We start from the raw sequence: 25015 nt of genomic DNA, 5'->3' as shown, positions 1-25015 counted from the left end.
TGACTTACATTCAGGTCTTTGATCCATTTTGAATTTACTTTTGTGCATGGGGTTAAACAGTGATCCAGTTTCATTCTCTTACATGTAGCTGTCCAGTTCTGCCAGCACCATCTGTTGAAGAGACTGTCGTTTCCCCATTATATGTCCATGGCTCCTTTATCTAATATTAATTGAGCATATATGTTTGGGTTAATATCTGGAGTCTCTAATCTGTTCCACTGGTCTGTGGGTCTGTTCTTGTGCCAGTAACAAATTGTCCTAATTACTATGGCTTTGTAGTAGAGCTTGAAGTTGGGGAGTGAGACCCCCCCGCCCCCGACTTTATTCTTCTTTCTCAGGATTGCTTTGGCTATTCTGGATCTTTGGTGTTTCCATATGAATTTTTGAACTATTTGTTCCAGTTCGTTGAAGAATGTTGTTGGTAATTTGATAGGGATTGCATCAAATCTGTATATTGCTTTGGGCAGGATAGCCATTTTCACTATGTTAGTTCTTCCTGGCCAAGAGCATGGGATGAGTTTCCATTTGTTAGTGTCCTCTTTAATTTCTCTTAAGAGTGTCTTATTGTTTTCAGGGTATAGGTCTTTCACTTCTTTGGTTTGGTTTATTCCTAGGTATTTTATTCTTTTTGATGCAGTTGTGAATGGAATTGTTTTCCTGATTTCTCTTTCTATTGGTTCATTGTTAGTGTATAGGAAAGCCACAGATATCTGTGTGTTAGTTTTGTATACTGCAACTTTGCTGTATTCCAATATCAGTTCTAGTAGTTTTGGAGTGGAGTCTTTAGGGTTTTTTATGTACAATATCATGTCATCTGCAAATAGTGAAAGTTTAACTTTTTCTTTACCAATCTGGATTCCTTGTATTTCTTTGTTTTGTCTAATTGCCGTGGCTAGGACCTACAGTACTATGTTAAATAACAGTGGGGAGAGTGGACATCCCTGTCTTGTTCCCGATCTCAGAGGAAAAGCTTTCAGCTTCTCACTGTTCAGTATGATGTTGGCTGTGGGTTTATCATGTATGGCCTTTATTATGTTGAGGTACTTGCTCTCTGTACCCATTTTGCTGAGAGTTTTTATCATGCATGGATGTTGAATTTTGTCAAATGCTTTTTCAGCATCTATGGAGATGATCATGTGGTTTTTGCTTTCTTTTTGTTGATGTGGTGGATGATGTTGATGGATTTTCGAATGTTGTATCATCCTTGCATCCCTGGGATGAATCCCACTTGATCGTGTTGTATGATCCTTTTGATATATTTTTGAATTCGGTTAGCTAATATTTTATTGAGTATTTTTGCATCTACGTTTATCAGGGATATTGGTCTGTAATTTTCTATTTTGGTGGGGTCTTTGCTTGGTTTTAGTATTAGGGTGATGTTGGCTTCATAGAATGAGTTTCAGAGTATTCCCTCCTCTTCTTTTTTTTGGAAAACTTTAAGGAGAATGGGTATTATATCTTCTCTCTATGTCTGATAAAATTCCGAGGTAAATCCATCTGGCCCGGGGTTTTTTTTTCTTGGGTAGTTTTTTGATTACCACTTCAATTTCTTTGCTGGTAATTGGTTTGTTTAGGTTGTCTGTTTCTTTATTGGTCAGTCTTGGAAGGTTGTATTTTTCTAGGAAGTTGTCCATTTCTTCTAGGTTTTCCAGTTTCTTAGCATGTAGGTTTTTATAGTGGTCTCTAATAATTCTTTGTATTTCTGTTGGGTCCGTCGTGATGTTTCCTTTCTCATTTCTGATTCTGTTGATGTGTGTTGACTCTCTTTTTCTCTTAATAAGTCTGGCTAGAGGTTTATCTATTTTGTTTATTGTCTCAAAGAACCAGCTCTTGGTTTCATTGATTTTTTCTATTGTTTTATTCTTCTCAATTTTGTTTATTTCTTCTCTGATCTTTATTATGCCCCTCCTTATGCTGACTTTAGGCGTCCTTTGTTCTTCTTTTTCCAATTTTGATAATTGTGATGTTAGACTATTCATTTGGGTTTGTTCTTCCTTCTTTAAATATGCCTGGATTGCTATATAATTTCCTCTTAAGACTGCTTTCGCTGCGTCCCAGAGAACTTGGGGCTTTGTGTTGTTGTTGTCATTTATTTCCATATATTGCTGGATCTCCATTTTAATTTGGTCATTGATCCATTGAGTATTTAGGAGCATGTTGTTAAGCCTCCAAGTGTTTGTGAGCCTTTTTGCTTTCTTTGTACAATTTATTTCTAGTGTTATACCTTTGTGGTCTGAAAACTTGGTTGGTAGAATTTCAATCTTTTTGAATTTACTGAGGCTCTTTTTGTGGCCTAGTATGCGGTCTATTCTGGAGAATGTTCCATATGCACTTGAGAACAATGTGTATCCTGTTGCTTTTGGGTGTAGAATTCTATAGGTGTCTATTAGGTCCATCTGTTCTAGTGTGTTGTTCAGTGCCTCTGTGTCCTTACTTATTTTCTGTCTGGTGGATCTGTCCTTTGGAGTGAATGGTGTGTTGAAGTCTCCTAAAATGAATGCATTGCAGTCTATTTCCTCCTTTAGTTCTGTTAGTACTTGTTTCACATATGCTGGCGCTCCTGTTTTGGGTGCATATGTATTTATAATGGTTATATCCTCTTGTTGGGCTGAGCCCTTTATCATTATGTAATGTCCTTCTTTATCTCTTGTTACTTTCTTTGTTTTGAAGTCTATTTTGTCTAATACTAGTACTGCAACACCTGCTTTTTTCTCCCTATTGTTTGCATGAAATATCTTTTTCCATCCCTTGACTTTTAGTCTGTGCATGTCTTTGGAGAATCTCTTGTAAGCAGCATATAGATGGGTCTTGTTTTTTTATCCATTCAGTGACTTTATGTCTTTTGATTGGTGCATTCAGTCCATTTACATTTAGGGTGATTATCTATAGTTATGTACTTATTGCCGTTTCAGACTTTAGATTCGTGGTTACCAAAGGTTCCAGGTTACTTTCCTTACTACCTAAGAATCTAACTTAGCTCACTTAGTATGCTGTTACAAATACAATCTAAAGGTTCTTTTCTATTTCTCCTCCTTTTTCTTCCTCCTTCATTCTTTATATATTAGGTGTCAAATTCTGTACTTTTTGTCTATCCCTTGATTGACTTTGGGGATAGTCCATTTAATTTTGCATTTGCCTCATAATCAGCTGCTCCACCCTCCCTACCATGGTTTTACTACCTCTGGTGACAGCTATCCAACCCTCAGAACACTTCCATCTATAGCAGTCCCTCCAAAATAGATTGCAGAGATGGTTTGTGGAAGGTAAACTCTCTCAGTTTTTGCTTATCTGGAAATTGTTTAATCCCTCCTTCAAATTTATATGATAATCTTGCTGGATAAAGTAATCTTGGTTCTAGGCCCTTCTGCTTCATGGCATTAAATACATCATGCCACTCCCTTCTGGCCTGTAAGGTTTCTGCTGAGAAGTCTGATGTTAGCCTGATGGGCTTTCCTTTGTATGTGATCTGATTTCTGCCTCTGGCTGCTTTTAACAGTCTGTCCTTGTCCTTGATCTTGCCCATTTTAATTACTATGTGTCTTGGTGTTGTCTTCCTTGGGTCCCTTGTGTTGGGAGATCTGTGGATCTCCATGGCTTGAGAGACTATCTCCTTCCCCAGATTGGGGAAGTTTTCAGCAACTACCTCCTCAAAGACACTTTCTATCCCTTTCTCTCTCTTCTTCTTTTTCTGGTATCCCTATAATGCAGATATTGTTCCGCTTAGATTGGTCACACAGTTCTCTCAATATTCTTTCATTTTTAGAAATCCTTTTTTCTCTCTGTGCCTCAGCTTCTTTGTATTCCTCTTCTCTAGTTTCTATTTCATTTATTGTCTCCTCCACCGTATCCAGCCTGCTTTTAATACCCTCCATTGTGTTCTTCAATGATTGGATCTCTGACCTGAATTCATTCCTGGGTTCTTGGATGTCTTTCCATACCTCCATTAGAATGTTGATGATCTTTATTTTGAACTCCCTTTCAGGAAGAGTCACAAGGTCCATATCATTTAAATCTTTCTCGGGAGTTGTATTAATAATTTTACTCTGGACAAGGTTCCTTTGGCGGTTCATGTTTGTATATGGCGCCCTCTAGTGTCCAGAAGCTCTATTCTGGAGCTGCTCAGTCCCTGAAACAATGTTGGGGGGTTGCAGGGGAGTGGTACTGGTACCTGGGGGGAGGAAAGAGCTGTTCCTTGCCTCCCGGCTGCTGTGCCTGTCTTCACTGTCTGAGCCAGTGGGCCGGTCACACAGGTATGTTTTTGTCCCAGAGTAGCCAGATATGGATCCCTGCTTTCCACAAGTGGCCGAAATCCCAGTCTCCCCAGGAACTCTGCCTGTATTAGCTTTCCAACCCAGTAGTCCTGCGAGTCTCATGAAAGCACCATGAAATGTAGGTTTGTGCCCCCAGAGCAGATCTCAGGAGCTAGGTATTCAGCAGTCCCCAGCCTTCCACTCCCTCCCTGCTCCGTTTCTCTTCCCCCCCAGTGAGCTGGGGTGGGAGAGGGGCTCAGGACCTGTGGAGCCACAGCTCTGGTACGTTACCCCATTCCGTGAGGTCTGCTCTTTTCTCCAGGTATATGCAGTCTGACGCCGCCCTCTTTCCTGTTGCTCTCTCAGGATTAGTTGCGCCAATTAAATTTTCTAATTGCATCTAGTTTTAGGAGGAATCCTCTGTCTCTCCTCTCACACTGCCATCTTTTCACTTTTCTCTTTTTTAAAGATGAAACTTTATCAACATGGTAGTCTCATGTCATCCCATTGCATTGTTTTCAGAATTGGGGACCTTTTACTTTCAAAATGGAATTTTATTATTTAATTTGAAGCCAAGTTAATTAAAAAAGTAGAATCATTAGTCTCTTTCCATCCCTGTCAGCCAGTGTTGTATGTTGATGTCATATTTCTTTAAAAATTCTGTAACCGTGCTGCCCAGTGTGGTAGCCATTAACCACATGTGACTTAAAATTTAAATTCATTTCCTTAGTTGTGCTACTCAATATTTCAAGTGTTCAGTAGCCACATGTGACTCTTGGCTGCTCTACTGAATAGTGCAGACATATAGAACACTTCCGTCAACAGGAATGTTCCATTGGACAGAGCTATTCTATAATACACCATTTTAGAGTCTTCAAAGGCTATACATACAAATAATCACTTTCTTTATTTTTAATTGAAGTGTCATTGATATACAATGTTTTATTGGTTTCAAGTATATAACACAGTGGTTCAACAGTTACCCATATTTATTAAATCCTCATCACTGTCAATATAGGAAGATGTTACAGAATCATTGACTGTATTCTCCATTCTGTACTACCATTCCCATGACCAGCTGATACTATGATTGAGAATTTTTGTGCCCTTTAATACCCCTAACCCTCTCCACCTATCCGCTACAATCCCTCTCCTGTGTTAACTACCAGTCACTTATGAGTGGCTATGATTCTACTGCTATCTTGTTCATTTTGTTTTGTTTTTATATTCCTCAAATAAGTGAAATCATATAGTAGGTGTCTTTCTCTGCCTGGCTTATTTTACTTAGCATAATACCCTCTAGTTCCATCCATGTTGTTACAAATGGCAGAATTTCTTTTTTATGGCTGAATAATATTCCATTGTGTACATATACCACATCTTTATTCATCTATTGATGGATACTTTGGTTATTCCCATATTTTGGTTATTGTAAGTAATGTGGCAGTAAATGTAGGGGTGTGTATATTTTTTTGAGTTGGGGATTTTTTCTACAGGTAAATTCCTAGAAGTGGGAGTCTTCTCACTTCTAAGTGGGTCATAGTATGGTATTTCTATTTTTAGTTTTTTGAGGAACTTCCATTCTGCTTTCCATAGTGACTGCACCAGTTGACATTCCCACTGACAGCGTAGGAGGGTTCCCTTTTCTCCACATCCTCGCCAACACTTGTTATTTCTTGTCGTTTGGATAGTCGCCATTCTAACTGGTATGAGGTTTTGATTTGCATTTCCCTGATGATTCAAATAATCATTTTATTAAGTTATTGAAAGCATTTAAGTTAGCAAAACCTATTTTGTTATTTGTGAGTACCACCTCATGTAAATAATTACGTATTTGGTGTTGAAAATTATTTTTTGATCATGATGTTTCCTTTAAATATATCAGCAGTTAGCATTTAGGATGAAGGAATAAAAGTAGCCATCCTTTCTTGCTCCATGCCCCCTTTTCACCATCTACCCCTATATTCTTTGTTCTAAGGGGGAGGAAGGAAGAGGCAGAAAATCCTACACCAGTGTACATTCCCTTAAGTTGGAAGTAGAATTAATGCTACCAGGTGAACTAAAGAATTGTTCCCTACTCATTCTGCCTGTCTACCCTCACCATGTGGTTAAATATTATTTTGTATTTAGAATATAATAAATAGTCTAAACTTTTTTCCTAGCTTTGTCTGGGAGGATTCTCGTAACAGCAGCTCTCCAACAGACAAGCCCCAACTGCTTGCTCTTAGTGAAAATTATGAACTGTTCATCTATGAGTTTAATTTGAAAGATGGAAGATGTGATGCAACCATTTTGTGTCACTGTAGTGAGGAGACATTGCAAAAGCTCATTGAAGATCAAAATATGAGTAAGTATTTACAGGTGGTCTTTCAGCATGTTTAAATCTGTGACATTACTGTGTAATTTTACATATTTCAGGAAAAGTTCTTACAGAGGTGAAATCAGGAGGGAGATCTGCCTTGTCCAATGCAGTACCTACTAGCTACATGGACTGTTGAGCACTTGAAATGAGGTTAATAGGAATTAAGATGTCCTTTAAGTGTCAAATATATACCAGGTTTGAAGACTTAGTACTAAAAAAGTAAAATAGCTCATTAATAGTTTTGTATTAACTACATCTTGAAGTGGTATTTTGGATATAATGAGGTAAATAATTTAAAAATTAGTTTCACCTGTTTCTTTTTTCAGGGTAGCTACTAGAAAATTTAAAAATTACTTGTGTGGCTCACATTTATGGGTGACATTATATTTCCACTGGATAGTATTAATCTAAACTGGTTGCAGAGCTGTTTACTGTATTCCATCCTGAGGCTGCAGGAAATAGAGATCAAAGCATTAAGGCTTGTATTTTTGAGACAGTAGCATACTGACCACCCTTGATTTTAAGGTTCTTTATTTAAAATAAAAAGTCTGTGATTGTTCCTGTGGGATATTCTTACCCAGTGTTTTACAGAATATTCTGTGCTATCATACCAGACTTTTTCCATAGACAGAAGGAACAGAGACAGTGTAGGGTATCTTTATTCATCCCCTTACTTACCTTCCAGTGGACACTTGCTTAGGTAGGTGTGAAGAATAACTGCCTAGAATTGGACCAAGTTAAGTACTATTTCTTTTTTGTTTTACCTGTTTTGTTACGTTTACAAAGTCAAATTTGCCAATTGCAAAATTGTAACCAGTGAGTGTGAAATGATTTCCTTTTGTTTCGTAGGTATTCCCTTGTTATCTTTGAGAATTCTGTCATTTCACAATAACACATCATTGTTGTTCATCAACAAATGTATCATCCTACACATTGTATTTCCTGAAAGGGATGCTGAGATTGGAGTACTCAACTGTTTCACATTACCCTTGCCTGCACAGGCAGTGGACAGGATTGTCGACATGCAGCTGTGCAGAGGAATTCTTTTTGTTTTGAGTAGTTTAGGCTGGATCTGTATCCTTGGCGGGAAGGATGTTGCTGTTGATATGCAGGGGAGACCAACACCTAGAAAGATACCTTCTGTTAGACTTTTAGTTTTAGTGATGGGATGTAGGTAGAATATTTAGTTTTTCAGTAAAACTTCTTGGTAAAAAACATCTTAATGAACTTAATGAAATCCTCAACTTTCATGCTTTACATTCTATTCAGATATTTTCCCAGCATATGCATAAATGCATAAATGTTTTTTAATAGTAATAGTCATCCAACATATTTATGTTCTTAAATTGTATATGCTCTGCGTTATCCATTTTTCAAAATATGCTTATTAAATTGTATGTGCTTTTTTCAGGAAAGATTTCAATGATAGCTGATGACGTGATACATATATTTTCATGTTTGAATATGACCCACCTCTTGTGTTTTCTAATAGTGATTCCATCATATTAATGAATCATATGGTTTGCTTAACAACCTTTAATTTGTATTTGGAAAATATTACGGTTTTTTTTGTCTCAGACCCATAGGTCATCAGCAAAATTATTTTAGGTACTTGAAAAATGACTGCTTCTGTGACTTTGGAACTTTAATTTCTGAACTAAAGGAATGTTTTTTCTATTTTAGATGTATCATATCTTGTATTAAAATTTCTTTTGTAAAAATGTCATAAAACACTGGATTAACTTCATTTTTGCTGACGGGTTATAGAACTGTGCTAATACAGTTTGGAAAAACTTCGGTTGTTCCAGGTTCTCAAATGTAAATTTTATGAAGTCCAAATACAGATCGTGTATTTCCAGTGAAAATTCAGTGTCCAAACTGAGGTATGCCAAAAGTGTAAAATATCAGATTTTGAACACTTATATGAGAAAAGAATATAAAATACCTCAATTTTTTATATTGACTACATGTTGAGATGGTAATATTTTAGATAATAAGGTTAAGTAAAATAAATTATTAAAATTAGGTTCACTGGTTTCTTTGTATTTTTTCAGTAAGACTACTAGAACATTTACCATGACAAGTGTAACTCACATATTTCTCTCGGATAGCAGTATTGTAGAACACTTGTGGAAAATATTAGCAATGTCTCAGGGTCTGGCACAGAGCGGGTATTCAGAAATATTGTTGAATGAACTCTTTATCAGGTTGTTTATTGGGCCACTAACTTCCTAGTCATCTAGATACTGTGATGGGGGCTGCCTCAGTGTTCCAGTCATCTGTTGTTTATACCTACAAGGTTGGAGCAATGCAGCTCTATCTCATCCTGTGTCTTAATTGGGTAGACATATTTATGTATGGCATTTTCTTTAACTCTAACTCAAAGATATTTTTGACATTGTGTATGGTACTCATGTAGCTCATGTGGATTTAGCACTTTACCAAGAAGATATGTATAATGAGCAGCAAGAGGAGCCAGCCAAGATTTCTCACTTTACTTCACTGAAGGTGTCTCAAGACTTAGATGTTGTAGTGATTGTCAGCTCATCCACCTCTGCAGTTGCTCTTAACTTAAATTTTTATTTCAGGTATGTAGATTACTGCAATCTCTAATTCAGGGAAATAAATAGAGTCATAGAGGTTAAAAATATACATGATAGGGTTTTTTTTGACCATTTTTCTTTATTGTTAGATCATGTTCTAGTTACTATGTTGTGAGGTTCTTACTGTGTAATTGTGCAAATGACCACTGGATACTTTTTTATTTCTGGATATCAAAATTTTTATTTTGATTTGTATGATAACATATTATATATGGCTTATATCATATATGTAAAAATGTAATGAAGCATAATTTTTAAAAGTCCTTGGCTATTATACATTATCTACTCACCATTGCCCCATATTAGAGTAGTAGATAAATGAAAAATATTCTAAATGTGTTAGAATTGCTTCTTATGTTTCTCAGGGCTCTGGCTGCCTTGGGGATCACTTTTCTCTTAAAGGACTTGGCAAGATATATTAAGCCAGCTTTCTGCAGCTAAGAATTTCCTAAGGTGTCTCTCTTGGAGGGCCCACACTTGGGGCTGTCTAAATATTTTAGTAAAACTTTAGTGCTTATTTGTGTTGCTTTTTGTTATAGATATTCTAGTTGCTTCTGTTTTTTTCCCACTCATTAAAACTGATTTTTTTTGGTATCATTAATATACATTAACATGAACAACATTGTGGTTACTAGATTCTTCCCATTATCAAGTTCCTACCACACACCCCATTACAGTCACTGTCCATCAGTGAAGTAAGATGCTATAGAATCACTACTTGTCTTCTCTGTGCTATACTGCCTTCCCTGCATTGTGTATGCTAATCATAATGCTCCTTTTTCCCCTTATCCCTCCCTTCCCACCTACTCTCGCGAGTCCCTTTCCCTTTTGTAACTGTTAGTCCATTCTTGGGTTCTGTGAGTCTGCTGCTGTTTTGTTCCTTCAGTTCTTCCTTTGTTCTTATACTCCACAGATGAGTGAAATCATTTGATACTTGTCCTCCACCTGGCTTATTTCACTGAGCATAATACCCTCTAGCTCCATCCATGTTGTTGCAAATGGTAGGATTTATTTTCTTCTTATGGCTGAATAATATTCCACTGTGTATATATACCACATCTTCTTTATCCATTCATCTACTGATGGACACTTAGGTTGCTTCCATTTCTTGGCTATTGTAAATAGTGCTGCGATAAACATAGGGGTGCATATGTCTTTTTCAAACTGGGCTCCTGCATTCTTAGGGTAAATTCCTTGGAGTGGAAGTCCTGGGTCAAATGGTATTTCTATTTTGAGCTTTTTGAGGAACCACCATACTGCTTTCCACAAAGGTTGCACTAATTTACATTCACACCAGCAGTGTGGGAGGGTTCCCCTTTCTCCACATCCTTGCCAATATTTGTTGTTGTTTGTCTTTTGGTTGTTGGCCACCCAACTGGTATGAGGTGATATCTCATTGTGGTTTTAATTTGCATTTCTCTGATGATTGGCAGTGTGGAGCATCTTTTCATGTACCTGTTGGCCATCTGAATTTCTTCTTTGGAGAAGTATCTGTTCATATCCTCCACCCATTTTTTAATTGGGTTATTTGCTTTTTCTTTGTTGAGGTGCATGAGCTCCTTATTGGATATGTCATTTTATTCTCCCATACTGTTCTACTGATGGTGTCCTTTGCTGTACAGAAGTTTTTTAGTTTGATGTAGTCCCACTTGTTCATTTTTGCTTTTGTTTCCCTTGCCTGTGGAGATATGTTAATGAAGAAGTTGCTCATGTTTATATTCAAGAGAGTTTTGCCTATATTTTCTTCTAAGAGTTTTATGGTTTTCTAACTTACATTCAGGTCTTTGATCCATTTCAAGTTTACTTTTGTGTATGGAGTTACTAATCCAGTTTCATTCTCTTGCATGTAGCTGTCCAGTTTTGCCAACATGAGCTGTTGAAGAAGCTGTCATTTCCCCATTGTATATCCATGGCTCCTTTATCATACATTGATTGACCATGTATGCTAGGGTTAATATCTGGACTCTATTCTGAACCACTGGTCTATGGGTCTGTTCTTGTGCCAGTACCAAATTGTCTTGATTACTGTGACTTTGTAGTAGAGCTTGAAGTTGGGAAGTGAAATCCCCCTGCTTTATTCTTCCTTTTCAGGATTGTCTGGCTATTTGGGGTCTTTTGTGGTTCCATATGAATTTTAGAACTATTTGCTGTAGTTCATTGAAGCATGCAATTGGTATTTTGATAGGGATTACATTGAATCTGTAGATTGCTTTAGGCAGGATGGCCATTTTAACAATATTAATTCTTTCTGCCCAGGAGCATGGAATGAATTTCCATTTATTAGTATCCTCTTTAACTTCTCTTAGGAATGTCTTGTAGTTTTCAGGGTATAGGTCTTTAACTTCCTTTGTTAGGTTTATTCCTAAGTATTTTATTCTTTTTGATGCAGTTGTGAATGGAATTGTTTTCCTGATTTCTCTTTATGCTAGTTCATTGTTAGTGTTTAGGAAAGCAACAGATTTCTGTGTATTAATTTTGTATCCTGCAACTTTGCTGAATTCAGATATTAGTCCTTGTAGTTTTAGAGTCAATTCTTTAGGGTTTGTTATATACAATATCATGTCATCTGCAAACAAGGACAGTTTGACTTCTTCCTTACCAATCTGGAAGCCTTGTATTTCTTTGTGTTGTCTGATTACCATGGCTAGGACCTCCAGTACTATGTTGAATAAAAGCGGGGAGAGTGGCCATCCTTGTCTTGTTCTCTATCTTAGAGGAAAAGCTTTCAGCTTCTCACTGTTAAGTATGATGTTGGCTGTGGGTTTATCATATATGGTCTTTATTATGTTGAGTTACTTGCCATCTATACCCATTTAGTTAAGAGTTTTTATCATGAAGGGATGTAGAATTTTATCGAATGCTTTTTCAGTGTCTATGGAGATGATCATGTGGGTTTTGTCTTTCTTTTTGTTGATGTGGTGGATGATGTTGATGGATTTTTGAATGTTGCACCATCCTTGCATCCCTGAGATGGATCCCACATGATCATGGTGTATGATCCTCTTGATTTATTTTTGAATTCAGTTTGCTAATATTTTGTTGAATATGTTTGCATCTATGTTCATCAGGGATATTGGTCTGTAATTTTCTTTTTTGGTGGGGTCTTTGCCTGGTTTTGGTATTAGAGTGATGCTGTCTTCATAGAATGAGTTTGGAAGTATTCCCTCCTCTTCTATTTTTTGGAAAACTTTAAGGAGAATGGGTATTATGTCTCCTCTAAATGTCTGATAAAATTCAGTGGTGAATCCATCTGGTCCGGTAGTTTTGTTCTTGGGTAGTTTTTTGATTATAGATTCAATTCTGTCGCTGGTAATTGGTCTGTTTAGATTTTCTGTTTCTTCCTTGATCATCCTTGGAAGGTTGTATTTTTCTAGGAAGTTGTCCATTTCTTCTAGGTTTTCCATCTTGTTAGCATATAGATTCTCATAGTATTCTCTAATAATTCTTTGTATTTCTTTGGGGTCTGTCATGATTTTTCCATTCTCATTTCTGATTCTGTTTGTGTAGAATCTCTGATTTTCTTAATAAATCTGGCTAGGTAAGCTAGTTCAATCATTATGGAAAGCAATATGGAGGTTACTCAAAAAACTAAAAATAGAAATACCATTTGACACAGGAATCCCATTCCTTGGAATATACCCAAAGAATACAACTTCTCAGATTCAAAAAGACATATGCACCCCTATGTTTATCGCAGCACTTTTTACAATAGCGAAGATATGGAAGCAACCTAAGTGTCCATCTGTAGATGAGTGGATAATGAAGATGTGGTACATATACCCAATGGAATACTATTCAGCCATAAGAAAGAAACAAATCCTACTATTTGCAACAACATGGATGGAGCTGGAGGACATTATGCTCAGTGAAATAAGCTATACCTCTGATGAGATACACATTTTAACATTACTCTGGCTACTCCACATAGGATGGATTTGAGGGGATAAAAACAGACATGGGGAAACCAATCATAAGCTATTAAGCCAGATTTGGTAAGGGATGGTAGTGGCATGGATCACAGTGATGACAGATAATTAAAACGTTTAGGAGGTAGAATGGTTATGACCTGGTGATTAACTGGATATAGATCCAACACTTACAAGGGCTTGGAGACACGGAAAAGGGAAGAAGTGGAAAATTGTGTCTGAGAAAGAGGGAAGAAATGAGATCCAGAGCACACAGATAAACAGGCCTTCATAGGAGGGGAATCCCTCCATTGTAATAGGAGGGAAGACAGGGAGGATGGGTACACAAAAGTGGTTTGTAATTGAATGCAAGAAGCTGAGGAAGCTCCCATTAGATGGGTTCTACTTCTTCATAAAGTAGGAGGCAAAGTCACCCAAGAAGAGTTGGGGGTAAAAAAGACAAAGGCTTGAGGAAAATGGAGATTCAAAACAGTGCTGTAGAGTGGGCTCATGAAAAATCATTATAAAATTTATAAGCAATATTAAGAGACCAGTTGAAGGTAGCGTATGTGAACTTACAGTGGTATCATTTTTCTTTGTGGTTTTGTCACAAGTGTTTGGTTACTTGGGTACAGGAACTGAGAAGGCAGAATAAAAAAATTTTTTTTAATTGTCAAGCCAAGTACTACCACAGGGCAGGAGCAGGATTTAGGGTGCATGCAAGAAAATGACTAAACTGATGGGTTTCAGAACCTATGCTAGAAAGGAAGGAAGTGAAGACAGGAGGGTGCTGCAGAGTGGAAGGTGAATGGACTGGAAATCCCAATGAGATGAGATGACAGGGGAAGTGGGAGCACTTGAGTAAGTGAACTGGAAAGCTTGGAAAGCAGTAGTCAGAGAGTAAGATGTGTGAAACAGTGCTTTGGGAGAGAAGCAGTTTCAAAGACTGACAAAGCCCAAGATATGACTATAGGAATGGACAGCTAAGGTCAACTGTAAGAACTGTAAGAGCTACTCTTCTGCGTCTAATCATACTGCTTTTCTGCTTAAAACCCTTATTTGGCTTCCTTTTTATCTCCTAAGATAAAAGTTAATAATACTTAGTAGCCTGTAAAGCCCTGCATAGTCTGTCTTCTGCCATCCTCCAGCCTCATTTCACACCACTGTGGTTCTCATTCACTCTGCTTCAGCTGCCTGGCCCTCTTTGTGTTTTTCAAATGTGTTAAACCTCTTTCCCCATATACTTTGCAACTGCATTCATACTAGGCCTTTCTAGTTCTTACGCAGTTCCCTGTTGTGAGCCTGAATCTTACTTTGTGGTGGTGATCTAGTGAGTGATTAATAACTTGGGCTTTATGGTCACATTAACTTAGTTCTAATCCAGCTCCAATGATTCTCTGAGACTTAGTTCCATATCTATAAAATGGGGGTATGTTTTACCTCATAGGATTGTTGAAATGCTAAATAGTCCACATGAAGTTTCTAACAATATCCACAATATAGTAGACAATAAATGCTCTTACCTCTAGGAAGCCAACTACCCTTAAGGGTGGAGTTCTTTTTTAATTGAGATGTAACTGACATATAACATTAATTTCAGGTATACGACATAATGATTCAATTTTTTTTTTTGGTATCGTTAATGTACCATTACTTGAACAACATTATGGTTACTAGACTCCCCCTATTATCAAGTCCCCCCCATATACTCCATTACAGTCACTATCCATCAGCGTAGTGATTCAATTTTTTTTTGCAAAATGATAACCACTATAGATCTAGTTAACATCCTCACTACACATAGTTACACATGGGTCAAATTTTTAATTTAAGGTTGACATTATCACTGTCCCATAAACAATATGGAGGAGTCCCATTCAGGGAAACCTAACTGTGTATACTGTTCCTTCTATGTGACACCCCGGCCTCCTCCATTTTTATTAGGAGCAGTAGTAACACACATTTGGATTCAATCTTGTTTTCTTTTTTTACCATGGCTGTCCTTTTAAAATGTAGGCAACATCCGGGACACCTACTGTGTGAAAGAACTCCAGAAGATATTCCCATTGAAGGCCCTAAGGGAATAGATGAAGACGATCCTGTTAATTCTGACTACAACATGAAACTGACCAAGTTTTCCTTCCAGACTGATAGGTACAGAAACAACCTTTTTGGATTTTCATTATTACTTCCATTTTCTGTCATGTTTACTCTATACCTTTCACTAAAGGTCTTTACAGATGTAGACACTGTTTTTAACTACTTCTTTTTCCTGGGTTAGTGTTTTACTTAGTTTCCTTCACTGTAATAAATGTGAGTTTTATACTGTTTTCCAGGTCTTGGAAAACCCAGGTGTCGTCACTGAGTGAAACAATAAAGAGCTCCAAACTGGAGGTTTCTCACTGTGCTCCATGGTTCCTTGATATTTTGCATTCAGAATCTCCTGAATCTGGTAACCACAGTACTAGTGTGCCAGAATGGGCCTTCATTCCACAGAACATAATGTGCAGCCAGTATAATTTTCTACAGAAAGATTATGCTAAGACCAATGATCCAGGAAGACCATGGAAAATAATGCACATCCGTGAACAAGAGGAACCCATTGAACTTAAATGTGTGTCTGTGACAGGATTCACTGCACTGTTCACTTGGTCAGTGGAACAGATGGGCTACGTTATTATCCTTTGGGATTTGGAGACCCAGGGCATGCAGTGCTTTTCCCTTGGTAAAAAGTGTATTCCTGTAGACAGTAGTGGAGACCAACAGCTGTGCCTTGTTTTGACAGGTGAGAATGTCTTTTATCAGGTTGAAATCCATTGCTGAGAGCTGTGCTTTCTTCATGTGTTTTACTTCTACTGCCCTGGTGGTTGTAGTGCCTACTCTCTCCTCTTAAGTGGTAATCTTTCATGGAGGAAATTTGGTGTCACTCTTGGTAACATTGTGTCATGTGTTCGATTTTTAATTAAGGTTATTTCTGCTCAGCTAAATGCTAACATAAAGTTAGAGAAAGTTTAAGAGTAATAAAGTTTGGTTTTAACCCAGGGAATTGACTTAAGACCATACAAGCAAAGGGTGCAAGCTGGCTGCTTGTGAGCCATGTATGAACTGCAAATTTGTTTTGTTTGGGTTGTAGTATCTAGGCTCTAAAAAAAAAAAAAGAGAGATTTTAAATTATTATAAACATGTAACATTAGAGGATTTCACACAAAATCTGGAATTCCTGCTGTTACCAAAAAATTACAAGATCTGACAACACTGGACCTGCAAATTCCTATATAGTAATTTGTAAGTTGGAACTGAATTTCACTTCTCTTGGATGGGCCATTTTCTTTCTGGTTAGATTTTTCTTGCACTTCTCTCAACACCTGCTTGGCCCTATAGGTATTTGGGTATGGTGTGTCATATATACATTCTTTCAGCATTTAAGTCATAACCTCTTGCAAACCTATTGAATGTTGTGATTGAACTAACCATGTCTTCATTCTTCAATACCCCAATTTTGGTAATCATGTTATTTCTGTGTGTCAAGAGAATGTTACTATTTATTTTAGTAAACCAGAAATGTGACATCTCTGTAAATAGTTACATGTTCCAGATATTGACAGTGCAAGATAATAGAAAGCAGAAAAGTGAGATTTGATGTTATTTCATAGGATACATCATTCTTACTAGAATTTGCCTTATGATCAGTGTTTAAAAAATAAAACTCTTCTTTAAAACATTGAAAAATCATGAATTAAGGTCCTAATAGTCCTTTGTATCCACTAAATAAATATATATGTGATCATAGTGCTGAAGTATTGAGTACTTAGAAATTAATTACTTAATCCTAAAATTAGTAACTAGAAATTAATTAGTTTAATCCTAAACCCAAGTTCCAGTAATTTATTAAAGCTAACTTTTGTTTTTTCTGTAGAGAATGGACTCTGTCTGATTTTGTTTGGTTTGACTCAAGAGGAGTTTTTAAATAGACTAATGATCCATGGAAGCGCTAGCACGGTGGACTGTCTTTGCCATCTCAATGGTTGGGGAAGGTGCTCAATCCCCATACATGCACTAGAGGTAACAGAATTAAATATCTGTAGAACTTTGCTGGATAACTTGATGTTACATAATCTCATTTGACTGACAATTTGGGAGAATTCATTTTAACCTAGCAGCAAAAAAGTAGTCTTTCCCCAACTGTTTGCATAGTTCAGACTATTTCATTACCCTAATTCTGCTTAGGAGTTTACCCTTTTTTGCTTTAAAAGATACAAGATTCTAATAAATACTATTTAAGAAAGAAAAAGTTGCAAGAAATGGAGGCAACAATAAGCTGATGAAACTAAATGAAGCAGAAGTCAGCTATGGAAAGTGTGAATAGGAGTGATCTTTTATTCCTACCTTCTAGTCCCTGCTCTTCTGATCCAGCTATAGAAACAACATAACCTGAATTTATATAGCATTTTTTAGTTCACATCCTTTTATATGCAGAATCTCATTTGGTCTTAAAATAACCACACAAGATAGGTTAGGTAGTTTTTATTCACTTCATTTTATAGATGAAAACTTTAGGCTCACAGTGGTTGAGTGAGTGGTGCATAGCCATACTAATAAAAACAGGAGCTAGAATCAAAGTCAGAGTACTTTCTGCTATCCCACATGGCCCCCAAAATGTCAAAAACTGGAAGTTAATAAGTATATGCCAGTTTGTTTTTTAATGATAGCTTTATTGAGATATAATTCACATACCATAAAATTCATCCATCTAATGTGTACAATTCAGTGGTTTTTAGTATTCAGAGTTGTTACAACCATCACCACTAATTCCAGAACATTTTCATTACTCCAGTAAGAAACTCTGTACCTATTAGCAATTACTTACTATTCCTCTGTTTTGCTCAAGATAAGGTTTTAAGGATCTGAAAAGGCAGAAATGAGACTGAACACAGTAATATATTAAAGGAAGAAATTTTTATTTCTTGCAAAGTGTTAAGGCAGGTAAGCAGATAAATGGAAGATGAAATAAAAATTAAAAACTTCACTAGACCAAGTAGGCAGCATCTGAGTTGCACCAGCTGGAAAGCCTCTGATACAGCCACCCTGGAGCCTCTGGGACAGTGATCCTGGGCACTGCATCCACTCCACAGGTGAGGCTTCAGGTTGTTGCCCTACAGTTCCCACTTTATACTCTTGTACAAACAATTATATAACTATTCTTACATAAGCCTCATTTATTACAAATTCATGTGATCTTGTAAGATAATTGGCTGTTCCAGTGTTCCCAGAACTGGCTAGGATCTGAGTGCATTATGAAGGGCCAGGTTCTCTTAACAGTGTTCAAGGTCTGTTTATCAGCAGAGCTTGCCTCAGTACAGACTTCAGCAATCTTCCTTTTCCCTGTATCTTTGTGACCCCTAAGTCCAAAACACTAATCTATGTTCTGCCTTTGGATTTGCCTACTCTGGACGTTACATATAAACTGAATTATAAAATATGTGGCCTTTTGTGACTGGCTTCTTTTACTTATCGTGTTTTAAGGTTTATCCATGTTCTGACGTGTATCAGTACTTCTTTGCTTTTCATTACTGAATAATATTCCATTTTATGGGTATACCACATTTTGTTTAACCATTCATCAGTTGATAGACCTTTGGGTTATTTCCACTTTGGGCTATTATAAATAATTCTGCTATGAACAGTGGTGTACAGGTTTTTGTGTCACCACATATTTTCATTTTGGTATATACCTAGCAGTGAATTTAACTTTTTGAAGAACCACTAGCAGCTGCACCTATTTCCACAGCAGCTGCACTATTTTACATTCCTTTCAGCAATGTATGAGGGTTCCAATAGCTCCATATCCTTATTGACGTTTGTTTTTGTCCACTTTTTTTTTCCCACAGCCATCCTAGTGGTTGTGAAGTCAAAGTGAAGTGGTATCTCATTGTGGTTTACTTTACATTTTCCTGATGAGTAATAATGTTGGAGCATGTTCTTATGTGCTAATTGGCTATTATATAGTTTTTTGGAGAAATGTCTATTTAAATCCTTTGTCCATTTTTTGTCTTTATTGTTGAGTTCTAAGAGTTCTTTATATATTCTGGATACTAAACCTTTATGAGATACATGATTTGTAGATATTTACTCATGTTCTGTGGGTTATCTTTTCACCTTAATGATGTCCTTTGAAACAAAAATTTTTAAGTTTGATAAAGTCAATTTTTTTTTCACTTGTACTTTTGTTGTCATACTTAAGAAACCATTACATAATCTTAAGTAATGAAGATTTACTCTTAGTAAGAGTTTTAGCTCTTTATTTAGGCCTTTGGTACATTTTGATTAATTTTTATATAAGTTATGAGGAGGGGATACAAATTCATTCTTTACATGTGGATAATCAGTTGTTCCAGCACCATTTGTTGAAAAGCTAATTTTTATATACTGTAAAATACCATTGTAGAAAATTGGAATAATAGGGGAAAAAAGACAGTTTGTCAACTATATAAATCCATTGTCTAGAAATAAATAATCATACTTACTATTAGAGTTATTTCCCCTAAATATTAATGTCATTAATCAGGTGTTATCTCATTAATCTTCTTATCAAACCTATAGGTAAGTACTGTTATTACTTCATTTTATAGGTGAGGAAACAGAGAGGTTAGGAAACCTAATTCACATATATTTAGGGATAGTAGGTGTTGGTAGTGCCAGGATTTGAACCCAGGCGTTGTTACTAGAGCCTCTACCCTTTTACAGTATTCATGCATGTGTGTGAGTTTGCGTGATATATTAGAGTTGCATGATATACAGTGTTTTGGCCTTAGTCTCCACCACATACAAATGAATTAATATGTATGACTTAAGTGATAATAACAATAATAAACACTCATACCCATCATCCAGGTTAGATACAGATTTTCATCAATACTTTCAAATGTGTGCCTGTACCCATCCTAATCCCTTACCTCACCCAGGCTCAGAGTTAACTATGATTCTGAAAAATTTAAGTACTCTCTTGCTTTTCTTTATCTTACTCCATATAAATATGTCTCTAAATAATACTGTTTAATTTTGACTACTTTTGAATTTTATGTAAAATGGAATCATGGTGTATATTCTTTTGAAACCTGTTTCTCCCGCTCAACTCAGCGTGATCTTTTGTGACTCATCCATGTTAAATTGTGTAACTCTAATTCATTTTCACCCTTGTGTAGTAGGCCCACGGTATGAATGTATTTAACATTAGGTTGTTCCTAGCTGTTTGCTGTTATAACCAATGTTGCTCTAAACATCTGTTGCCCATCTATTGTAGCACATGTGGTACATTGTGGTAGAATTGCTGGGTCATAGGGCATGTACATCTTTAACTTTATTATATAATACTCTCATTTTCCAAAGTTTTATCAGTTTACACTCTTACAAGCAGTGTATGTGAGATCTCATTTTTATGTATTTTTACCAACACTTGGCAAATCCAGATTTTTAAAATGTTGTCAGTTTGATAGGTTTTAATTTGCATTTCCCTGACCAAGGTTGAACATCTTTTAGTATATGTATATTGAATGTTTGGATTTCTTTTGTCAAGTGACTAAGTCTTTTTCCTCTTTTTCTCTTGGGTTATCTGTCTTTTTCTTGGTGGTTTTATAGTGTCAGATATATTCTAGATACAAACCAACCCTTTGTTTTAAGTGTGGTTAATATATTCCAATCTGTGCTTGTCTATTTTCTGCTTGGGGTCTTTGTTTTAATGTACTTCTAAATTTTAGTGTAGCTTAATTAACCAGTACTTTCCTTTATGCATATAATTTGTAATGTGTCCTATCCTGAGGTAATAAATACATTTTTATGTTTTGTCTTAAGTTTTTAAATTATGACTTTCACATTTAAGTCCATTTGGAATTTATATTTATGCATCTTGTGAAGTTGGGACCTTTATCCCCTCCTTTCATCTCACCCACCATTTTGATAACCATTTGTCTCAGCACTATTTTTTTCCCCAAATTCCTTCCTTTTAACACTGATCTGAAATGTCTGTGTGTCAGATTTCCATATTTGCATGAGTTTGTTTCTATGCTCTATATTGGTCTTTGTCTAGCTCTGGGCCAGTTCCATGCTTGCATTGATTATAAATCTCTCACTTTATTATTTTTCAGAGAGTCTTTGTTATTCTTTCTCCCTTAGCCTATTCCATATTAAGGATCAGCTTGTTAAATTTCATGAAAAAAATGTAAGGGTTTTTATTAGAATAACATTAAATCTTTATATCAAATTGGGAAGAATTAACATCTTTAAGATATTTAATCTTCCTGTCCATTAACAGTCTTTTTCCATTCTTTTTTAGGTCCTCTTATCTTTCAACATTATAATTTTTACAATCTTTTCCATAAGGAACTTCACATCTTTGTTAGCTTTATTTTTGGCATGTGTGTGTATGTGTGTGTGTGTGTGTGTGTGTGTGTGTGTTTATATTTAAATACTATATATAATAAGGTTATGTATTTATATTTAAATACTCTATATATTGCTATTATAAATGGAATATTTTTAATTTAAATTTTGTTACCAATATAAAGAAATTTATATAACTTATACATATTTTTTTATACCTGGCAAAATTATAAAATTCTCTTAATCCTAATAATTATGTTAGATTTTACTCATGTCTTATATGATCTATATACAATAGCAAAATAATATAATTTGTTTCATCAAATCCTTATTCTTTTACTTTTGCTTGTCCTTATTGTGCTGCTGGGACCTCTAGTATACTACTACTCGGAAGTATTAGTGGGCATCCTTACCTTATTTCTGATTTTAAAAAAGAATACTTGTAATATCTCACTATTAATGGGTGTGTGTGTGTGTGTGTGTGTGTGTGTGTTAAGAAAACCTTGATAAGATGAAGTTCTTAAGGGAGGAGGAGCCAAGATGGTGGCTTGAGTAGGACAGTGGAAATCTCCTCCCAAAACCATATATATTTTTGAAAATACAACTACTACTAAAAGAGAGACAGGAGGATACAGTACAACAGCCAGGCTATATCTACATCTGCAAGACGTCAGCGTCCCACGAAGGGGGTAAGATACAAGCCGTGGCCGAGTGTGACTCGAGCGCTCCCCCCACCCCAGCTGACCAGTGGGAGAAGAGGAGTCGGAGCAGGAAGGGAGTGGAAGCCCAGGACTGCTAAATACCCAGCCCTAGTAATCTGCACTGGGAACACAGACACACATTGCATGGTGTGCTGGATATTAGGGAAATGGAAAAGTAAAATCTGTGAGCAAGTCCCCGCAGCTGGCTCCCCTGAGACAAAAGAAAAGTGAGTGCTTTCTTAAGTCTTAAAGGGACAGGGGCCTCACAGCTGGACGGAATCATCCCGGCACACTCAGCCCAGCAGGCTGGGAATCCTGAGGAGCTTCAGGCGCTCCAGCCCCCTAGGAGGCAGCGCAGCTCTGAAGCCTCTCACAGCAATAAACAGCCTGCCATTCATTCCCCCTCCAGTGTGGTCCTACCACAGCAGCCCAGCAGCCAGAGAGCAGCCGCACCCACAGCAGCCATCCAGAGTCTCCTCCCAGCATGCAGCCACCCGGGCCAGACCCAGTGGCCGCCGCTGGTGCACGGCTGCCTGGCGCAGGCAGAGGAAGCTGAGACAGGGCGCAAAGGGGTGCTGTTCTCACAGGAGAGCACACCTGGAAAACCTGCCACTCCCCACAGGGCTCTGGGCTACCCTGACGGTGACCCTGCCCATGGTGGCTTGGGACTAACCAGACGCTGTTTCCAGTGTGCGGGTAACCAACACAGGCAGGGGAGAGGGGCAAGGAGGCCAGCAAGCATGAAGGGACTTTGTTCTCCAAGGTGAGACACGTGCCAACTGCCTACGACTACTTCTATTGCCATGGAAAGGCAGAAGAATTTGGTCCAGTCCAGAATCACCCAGACAACCCCTGAGAGAGGGCTTGGGGAGACATATAAAACCAATCTTCCTGAAAAAGAATTCAAAATAAAGATCATAACCATGCTGATGGACCTGCAGAGAAATATGCAAGAGCTAAAGTATCAAGTTAGGAGGGAGAATACAGAAATAAAACAATCTATGGAATGACTTAAGAGCAGACTTGAGGTGCAAGAGGCCATTAATGGAATAGAAATCACAGAACAGGAATACAGAGAAGCTGAGGGAGAGAGAGATAAAAGGATCTCCAGGAATGAAAGAATATTAAGAGAATTGTGTGACCAATCCAAATGAAACAATATTTGCATTATAGGGGTACCAGAAGAAGAAGAAGAGAGAAAAAGAGATAGAAAGTATATTTGAAGTAATAATTGCTGAAAACTTCCCCAATGGGGGGGAAATAGTCTCTCAGAGCATGGAAGCCCACAGATCTTCCAATACAAGGGCATCAAGGAGGACAACACCAACATATTTAATAAATAAATGGCAAAGATTACAGACAAGGACAGAGTATTAAAGGCAGCCAGAGAGAGAAAAAAGGTCACCTACAAAGGAAAACACATCAGTCTATCATCAGACTTCTCAGCAGAAACCTTACAGCCCAGAAGAGAATACATGGTATATTTAATGCAATGAAACAGAAGGGCCTTGAACCAAGAATACTGTATCCAGCACAATTATCATTTAAATATGAAGGAGGGATTAAACAATTCCCAGACAAGCAAAAGTTGAGGGAATTTGCCTCCCAGAAACCACCTCTACAGGGTATTTTAGAGGGACTGCTCTAGATGGAAGCACTCCTAAGGCTAAACAGATGTCACCAGAGAAAATAAAATCACAGCAAAGAAAGCAGACCAACCAAATATTAACTAAAGGCAAAAAATAAAATAGTCTATTCACAAAAGCAGTCAAAGGAAACACAAAAGAATACAAAATAAAAAACCCAACATATAAAGACTGGAGGAAGAGGAATAAGGAAGAGAAATAAAGAATCATCAGACTGTGTTTATAATACCTGAATAAGTGATTTAAGTTAGACGGTTAGATAGTAAAGAAGCTAACCTTGAACCTTTGGTAACCACAAATCTAAAGCCTGCAATGGCAATAAGTATATCTTTCAGTAATCACCCTAAATGTAAATGGACTGAATGCACCAATCAAAAGACACAGAGTAATAGAATGGATAAAAAAGCAAAACCCATCTATATGCTGCTTACAAGAGACTCACCTCAAACCCAAAGACATACACAGACTAAAAGTGAAGGGATGGAAAAAGATACTTCATGCAAACAACAAGGAGAAAAAAGCAGGCATTGCAGTACTTGTATCAGACAAAATAGACTTCAAAACAAAGAAAATAACAAGAGATAAGGACATTACATAATGATAAAGGGGTCAGACCAACAAGAGGATATAACCATTACAAATATATATACACCCAATACAGGAACACCAACATACGTGAAACAAGTACTAACAGAATTAAAGGAGGAAATAGAATGCAATGCATTCTTTCTAGGAGTCTTCAACACACCGCTCACTCCAAAGGACAGATCCAACAGACAGAAAATAAGGACACAGAGGCACTGAACAGCACACTAGAATAGATGGAACTAACAGACATCTCCAGAACTCTACACCCAAAAGCAGCAGGATACATATTCTTCTCAAGGGCACATGGAACATTTTCCAGAATAGACCACATACTAGGCCACAAAAAGAGCCTCAATAAATTCTAAAAGATTGAAATTTTACCAACCAACTTTTCAGACCACAAAGGTATAAAACTAAAAATAAATTGTACAAAGAAAACAAAAAGACTCACAAACACATGGAAGCTTAACAACATTCTCCTAAATAATCAGTGGATCAATGACCAAATTAAAATAGAGATCCAGCAATATATGGAGACAAATGACAACAAAAGCACAAAGCCCCAACTTCTGTGAGACCCAGCA

General features: G+C 37.0%; 1 protein-coding gene across 7 annotated transcripts in view; it reads left to right on the top strand.

The window, feature by feature from the left end:
• SPG11 (SPG11 vesicle trafficking associated, spatacsin) overlaps positions 1 to 25015 on the top strand; it is a 115660-nt gene that overhangs the window by 3222 nt on the left and 87423 nt on the right. For 5 of the 7 annotated variants that reach the window (XM_073211736.1, XM_073211734.1, XM_073211735.1 and 2 more), the window contains exons 2-7: positions 6413 to 6597; positions 7462 to 7686; positions 8999 to 9200; positions 15137 to 15274; positions 15457 to 15905; positions 17037 to 17182. In XM_073211736.1, the coding sequence (XP_073067837.1) occupies positions 6413 to 6597; positions 7462 to 7686; positions 8999 to 9200; positions 15137 to 15274; positions 15457 to 15905; positions 17037 to 17182 (1345 nt within the window). Of the gene's footprint in view, positions 1 to 5846; positions 5957 to 6412; positions 6598 to 7461; positions 7687 to 8998; positions 9201 to 15136; positions 15275 to 15456; positions 15906 to 17036; positions 17183 to 25015 lie in introns of all 7 variants that reach the window. The other 2 variants (XM_073211737.1, XM_073211739.1) reach the window with 2 other exon arrangements.

Source organism: Manis javanica, chromosome 8 (genome assembly GCF_040802235.1).
Source record: "Manis javanica isolate MJ-LG chromosome 8, MJ_LKY, whole genome shotgun sequence".
Classification (NCBI taxonomy): domain Eukaryota; kingdom Metazoa; phylum Chordata; class Mammalia; order Pholidota; family Manidae; genus Manis; species Manis javanica.
The sequence above is the reverse complement of the archived record's forward strand: the minus strand, read 5'-3'. Positions and strand labels throughout refer to the sequence as shown.